Raw genomic sequence first — 7,293 nt, 5'->3', positions numbered from 1 at the left:
TTGATTTTTCATCCTGAATTTACAATATAAGTGTGAAAATTTAAATAAAAAGTCAACTTTTAAAACTAAAATTATTATAATACAATTTAATCATTATATTTATATTATAATAGACCATATATTTAAAAAAAATATTCTTATATAATGTATACACGGGATGGGCAACTGGTGGACTGCGGATCACATCCGCCTACGTTCCATTTTTAACTGGCTCGTGCTACATTCCAAATTACTTTATAAAAATATAAAATGTTAGGATTTTTCTGTATCTTATTTTATTATATTTATAAAATTAATGTAATTATAATGAATTATATTATTTAAAGGGGCATAGTTAACATAGCTAATAAATTATCAGTTCTGTCGTGTCATGCTATAAATATGCTAAATAAATGTAAATTGTAAATTTTATTGACCTTTCTTTTTCTTTTTGCTTTCTATGTTCTCTAGTCCGCTAGATTTTTAATTTCAAAAAATTGGCCTTTTAGTAGTATTATGTTGCCTATCCTTGCTGTATAGTAACATTCACATAATATTTTATGGATGTTACAAACATATCTGAAATACCTAGGTATTTCATTTTTATAGCATAAAATAATATATAAATAATATTATTATATATGATTGGTTAACACTTTGAAAAAGCAAGAGGAAAAATATTTGGAAACAGGTCTGACAAATATTTGAGGAATTTTTTTTTTCATCCTTGAATATTTATTGATGACAAAAATGATAGATTTTCAAATAAATTGAACTGTGTAATTATAATTTAAATGATCCTAAGTATAAATATGATATCACCAAATAGTGAAATAAAAACAAGATTACATTAAGAAAAAATATATACTTTTAACTTTAGTGCCCTGTTTAAAATGTAGGTATTGTAATACATTTATAAGCCATAAAAGTTAAGTTTGTCTTCAAAACAAAACAAAAAAAAGATAAGACTTATAATCAAATATCACAAAATACAAATCCAAGTTGTATTTTATTCAGACTTATATATATTTTCTAATATACTATCTATTTTATTTTTAAATGCCCCAAATGAAAAAATATCATTAAATCTCTTTTTACCATGCTTTCCAAATAAATCAGCCTTTCCTTCAACTTCTACTAACTGTTTTATAGCATCAGCAAAATCTTCAGGTTCAGCATTTCGTAAGTATCCATTGTGATCATTTTCTATGGTCTCTTTGGGTCCACCATTATTAACTGCCACAACAGGTTTACCACAGTACATGGCTTCTAATGGCACAATACCAAAATGTTCAAAGGACGGAGTGTATACCAAGCATAAGCAATATCTAAGGAGTGATATTTTTATAGTATCTGACGGTGATTTAAAAAATATAACACGTTTATCGAGTTTCATATCTTGAACAAGATTCACTAACTCTTGAAAATATTCAATATTTTCTGAATTCAAAGGATCATAACCCCCCGCCAAGACAAGCTTTATTTTCTTGTCGGATAACAAATTGAAACTATGGATCGCCAAACCCAGATTTTTCTTCCTCTCATACCTATTTATGGATAAAATGTATTTACAATTGTCCACGTCTATTAAATCTTTTACTTGTATGGTTTCAGTATTGTCGAAAAACTCTGTGTTTATGGACGGGTAGACGACTGTCGGCACTGTCTTTATACTTTTAAACGTCCTCTTGAATACGTCCAATGTGAAATGACTGTTGACCAAGATCGTGTGAGCGCACCCAGTGGTCTTCTCTTCCAGCCAGTCCAACGGCAGCCGATAATATCGCTTCAAGGCGTGGTCGTGCGCGGCTAACAGTTGATCGGGATAGTGGCAGTAGAACAGTACTTTGCAGGACATCCAATTCAGTATGGGAATGCAAACCGATATTTGGTCGACGAACACCACATCCGGGTGGATGGAACTGAAAAACGTCAGGTACAACGCGGCGTACACCATACGCGCGTAGCTGCACAGCGCGTAACACTTGCCGAACACCGTCCTCGGCAGCCAGTCGCCGACGACAGTCACCGGCAACGTACCGTCTCTGGTCTCTTCGAAACAGTGCGAGACGCTGTGATGGTTGGTGACGAACCGAACGGAATGTCCCGATTGCTTCATCGCCATAGCCGCGTCGACCACCAGCCGTTCGGCACCGCCAATGCCCAGATCGGGGTGCAGGAAGACTACGTTCAATTTCATCGTGAGACGTTCTCCTCGACCGAAAACATGTAACTATATTAATAGGCAAACGGACACGTCACTAACAACACGTGTATATAGTATAATAATGTATTATTATATTATTTTATAAGCCGTCCGACGTTTGTTCTTATAATAATTGCTGCAAAAATCCGATAGGTATATTAATATTTAACTGTTATTATATTTTATTATATTTTAGAAGAGTTGTCACAAAATTTCAAAAATTCAAATAATATTGTTATCACGTATGTACATATTATTCCGTGACATCGACCCATAGCTGATAATAATATCTTTTATTATCTGTACCGTTGTAGACCCGTCAATATCACGAACACATATATACGTCTGTTTTTCTTATATTCTGTGGTAAATACATAAGGACTATTCCGTGATTGTGATACTAATATATATATACAAAAGCATGGAAACAAATATAATTATCAATGTATAATATTATTGACTTATCAAAAACAATAATAATAAATAATAATTAAAAATATTGTTGCTTCCTGAATCCTGGATTCGTATCGAAAAATTTGAAAATTATCATCATATTTTAAGTTTTAAAAACAATTTACAATGTCTTGGCAAATTTGTTAACGATCTTGTTTACCCACATACCAAGTAAGTTTATTACTGCGTACACGTAAGACATATGACGCAGTTCAAGGACTGTTTTAACCCACTTTTCATGCTCGTACAATCTTTTGAAGTTCCGCAATTGAAGTGTTTCTTTTTCTCGATTAAACAGACTAAAATGACTGACGACCTTTCACGTAACGAAGCTGCTCGCCAACGGCAAGAACGTTGGGAGCATCATATGCACGGCCTTTGTATACTTGACAATCACTTGAATGTCGAAATGGAAATAGCCTCTCACCGATCAGCTGTACTCAACCATCTTGTCGAACAAGCCAACAGGGTTAAGGATTTGTGGCTTGAATTCCAACGGAAATCTGATAATGGACAAGTATTGGAAGATACTGCTGTACAAATGGCTATTGAACAACATGGTCTACAGAGTCATAATTTCCATCAGCCGCAATTGCAAAATAAAACAGTTAGTACCTAAATGTTCATCTAATGTAATTTTTATTCCAATCAATAGATGTTTTCCTTAATTTTAGATTGTGTCACAACCTCAATGTAAACCTCCAGAAATAGACTGCGATGATGTTTTCAATCAAGCTGTATCTGCAGCAATAGTCGCAAATGGATTAATTACTACTACATCTACTCAACCAGAAAATTATAACATGTAATAATTTTTATGTAAATAAACATTTATATCATCACCAAGGGACGACATCTTAGAAAGAAAAAAATATTTCTACGTCATACTTCATACAACTTTTAGAAAAATTAGAAAAGTATTTATTAACTTAATAATATTAAATATTTTAAATCTGAATATGTGATAGAAACTTACCATTTTTTTTCTTAACGTTTCATTTAACTTACTTTTTCATAAAATCTCATAGTATATCTTTTTTTTTTTAGGTATTATTGTATTAATAACTCGTTTAAGTCTTCTTTTGCTTTACCTAATATTTTTATTTTTTAGTAAAATGATTTATTTAAACTATTCATTTTCAAACTATTATGTATTTTTTTTATACTTAGTGTTTACATTACAACATTTTATTAAGTTTTTTTTATGTTTTAAAAAATACATTTTGTTTAATCTGCAGACGGTGATAGAAATAATAATATTTTATATATTTATAAAACAAAAATAAAAACTTGTTATAAACATAATAAATATATTAGTCCCTATTGTGATTGATATGAATCGATTAAAGGTTTATGTTAACTAAATGTGGTTTAATCCACAATTCAAAATATATGTATACAAATATATTTTGTTTTATAGATGTGTTCAAATTACAATAATGACTATGTGTACATAATTCATACATATTATATTATTATTTTTTACATACTATTGTTGTTATTACTTTAAAAACACATTATTAATTATCATAGATTACTATTCCATTTATATATTAATAATTCTTCTAATAAAAATTTTAAGTATTTTAGTCTAAATTTTTATTTTTAGAAAAATTAAATTTTTTTTATGTTTGCTCTTGTATTTCAAGTTTTTATTAATATAATTACTTTTAAAATAAATGTTTTTGTAATTTTTTTTTTACTTATTATTGTGTTATATGTTTTTGATAAATATATTTAATTATAATTTTCCCATTTTTATTGTGACAAAAGTCAAAGTTGTTGTATATTATTCCTTATTTCTTAATCATAAATATTATTTTAATCTATTTATCCCAAACTACTGTATACCTGACTTATTCTAAAAATAATTGAACATTCTTTGTCTCGTAAAATTATTATTTTTAAGTTGTAACAATTTAGTAAAAATAAATGTGTAATTGATTAATGTATATTTTAATGTTAATTAATTTATCAATATAACTATTGTAAACAATATTTTGAACTATTCACCTAAACTTACTTGCCCATTTTTGGCTTTTAAAAAAAGGTACTGCTTTAAATTACTGTGTGTACAGTTTACACATAATTATAGCTAATTAAAACATAAAACTACCATTTGGCTACTTTTCATACATTCTAGCTTACTATACAATTACAATAATTTTAAGTGTTTATTTTAACCATGTTTAATGATACATGTTATTACTGCTAAACAAAAATATATTTGTCATTGTATGACATGACTACCAGTGTAGTTGCAGTTTTACAAGTTTTACCTACATAGTGTTATAAATTATACCTATTAATTATTAAACATAATATTATAGGTATTATAAATGACTAACTGCTCGAGAGAGTGAGTGCTACACTTACCAAACACAAGTGTAATTACTGGAACAGTGTGAGGAGCAAATGGGAAAGATTATGATGGTTTACCAAAACTAAAATGAACATGTCAAAAAAATTATTATTTGACGTGAATATAGTAGGTAGGTAACAAAAACTAAATTATTATGTCCTTATAGGTATAATATAAATATACACTTTTAAGTCTAAAGGCCAGATTTTTAATTGTTTTAAATTATATGATATGTATTTAAAAGTTTCAATATGCACTTTAAAAGCTCAAAATATGCAAAAAGAAGGTGGTTATGTGAGTAGTGGGTACTGCTCTGTTTATAGTAGGTTATTAGTTGCTATAATGGAAGGTATTTTATTTAGATTCAACGATCAAATATGATTGTATACAAAAAACGATTTTGAGCAGAGGTGATTTATCAGGGCATGATTAGGTTCATGGTAGGTATACCTAAGTAAACATTTGAAAAAATCATTAAGTAGTATAATAATAATATAAATGTAGGTAGGTAGGTACTATGTCACTATGAAAGTTTCAACAAATAATTTTTAAGTAGATAACTAATTTCATCCGAATTTGAAATTAAATATAAATATCTATAAAAAAAAAAATTATGTTAATAAATAATAGGTATATTTTTTACATTTTTTTGACTATAGAAAAAAATTATGCATTTGTATCTTTAACATTTTTCAACTGCTATCATAAAAACATATGAGAAACCATGTATTGAATTTTCATTTATATATAAAAAATACATTTTTTATGAATATCTAACAACAATTAATTTTCAGATTGTCGAGAATATGATGAATTTCGTCAAAATTTGAACTTAAAATGCTTATGAAAAAACTCATGCCTGTTAATATTTTTAACTACTGTTATAAGTTATAACAACTTAACGAGGAACTTTTTATTAATTTTTCAAGCTTTTAAACCCAATAAAAATTTCTCATTGACATTCATAAAAAAAACTAAAAAAAAAAACTAAAATTTAAAATATTTATAAATAGCTCAAAACAAGTCAAAATAATATGAACATTTTATTATGTATAGAAAATAATAAAATAAACATTTGGTGAACATTTCAAGTCTTTAAAGTTAATGGTTTTTAAATTACAACAAAATAAGAAAATCGTACACAAATGTCCGAGCAATATGTTTTATTTTCACTTTAACCAGTAAAATTGGGCATTGTGCATAATACCCAGACACTGTGCACAATTCCCGACTACCCCACTTTGACCGTAATATATATAATGTTAATATAAACATTCGGTGAAAATTTCATGAATCTACGGTTATTATTTTTAGAGTTACTTAAAAATACAATATTGGTTTTGCGTAAAAATTTTCGTTTTTTCTTAATTTTTAATTTGTTTATTTCGATCATTAAGAACAATATTGCGAAATTTTTACTTTTGATTCCCCCAAAATACCAACTAGATTCACTTTTCTATCAGAAAAGTTGCTGAAGTTGAAAATTAAAATATTTTTACTACCACAAAATATGTTCCCAGCAGGCATGTATACAAAAAAAAATGTCGAGTGGGGTTTACAAAATTTAGCAATACAAATTGTGCCACAACATAATAAAACAATTTTTTCGTCGTTACTCGAAATTATTTCGTGGGGAGGATTGAACACCCCTCCCCTGTATACGTGCCTGGTACCCAGACACAAAAAAAAACAGGTACCTCATCATTGTAAAATCAATACATTCTTCCGCTTAGAATCTAAAATTCAAATATCTTACTATTTAATTTTTTCCTATATTATAATGTTACAATTATTTATTGATTATTATTAAAAATCTTGATTCATTATAAAAAAAATATTATTATACAATTATTTATCTATAACTAATTACTTATTACAAAATAATAATAATAAAAAAATTGCAATTTACAATTTAATTAAAAACAATAAGTAACGATAATATTATGTTTCATATTGGTTTCAGTTAAATTATAACGACGGTTTGTACGAATATGATTATATATGCAGAAAAACTTCATTTTCGTAAACGTTCATTGTGAATAGGTATATATTTAAAACTTGTAATATTTCTAGGAAAAAACTTTGAGAAGAATTCTTGAAGTCAACATTCTCGCCATGATAAATTTTATAAATTTATTTTAATACCAGCAAGTTTCTATTTTTATTGATAATTTTAGAACATTGTATTTATTACTATATTATTAGTTTTATTTTCTAAAATATTAATAGATACTGTAAGTGTAACTTGTTCAAAAATTTCTAAAGCTTCTATAAATAGCAAACTTGGAGTTAC

The 7,293-nt window shown here is 27.5% G+C and overlaps 2 protein-coding genes across 3 annotated transcripts; one reads left to right on the top strand and one right to left on the bottom strand.

Annotated features, from left to right (window-relative positions):
• Positions 1-829: 829 nt before the first annotated feature.
• On the bottom strand, positions 830-2,463 carry LOC132932309 (alpha-1,3/1,6-mannosyltransferase ALG2). The gene has a single exon (XM_060998624.1). The coding sequence runs from the start codon at positions 2,177-2,179 to the stop codon at positions 989-991; it is 1,191 nt and encodes a 396-aa protein (XP_060854607.1). The 5' UTR covers positions 2,180-2,463; the 3' UTR covers positions 830-988.
• A 187-nt stretch (positions 2,464-2,650) lies between these two features.
• LOC132932317 (uncharacterized) lies at positions 2,651-4,636 on the top strand. 2 transcript variants are annotated; one of them, XM_060998637.1, is made up of 3 exons: positions 2,651-2,809; positions 2,937-3,245; positions 3,313-4,636. In XM_060998637.1, exons 2-3 carry the CDS (start codon positions 2,943-2,945, stop codon positions 3,445-3,447), a joined length of 438 nt encoding a protein of 145 aa, XP_060854620.1. In that variant the 5' UTR covers positions 2,651-2,809; positions 2,937-2,942; the 3' UTR covers positions 3,448-4,636. The 2 variants fall into 2 exon arrangements, with proteins under 2 accessions (XP_060854620.1, XP_060854618.1); XM_060998635.1 differs by lacking the exon at positions 2,651-2,809 and having other exon boundaries at positions 2,831-3,245.
• Positions 4,637-7,293: the final 2,657 nt, after the last annotated feature.

This window comes from Rhopalosiphum padi, chromosome 1 (assembly GCF_020882245.1).
Source record: "Rhopalosiphum padi isolate XX-2018 chromosome 1, ASM2088224v1, whole genome shotgun sequence".
Lineage (NCBI taxonomy): Eukaryota > Metazoa > Arthropoda > Insecta > Hemiptera > Aphididae > Rhopalosiphum > Rhopalosiphum padi.
The sequence above is the reverse complement of the archived record's forward strand: the minus strand, read 5'-3'. Positions and strand labels throughout refer to the sequence as shown.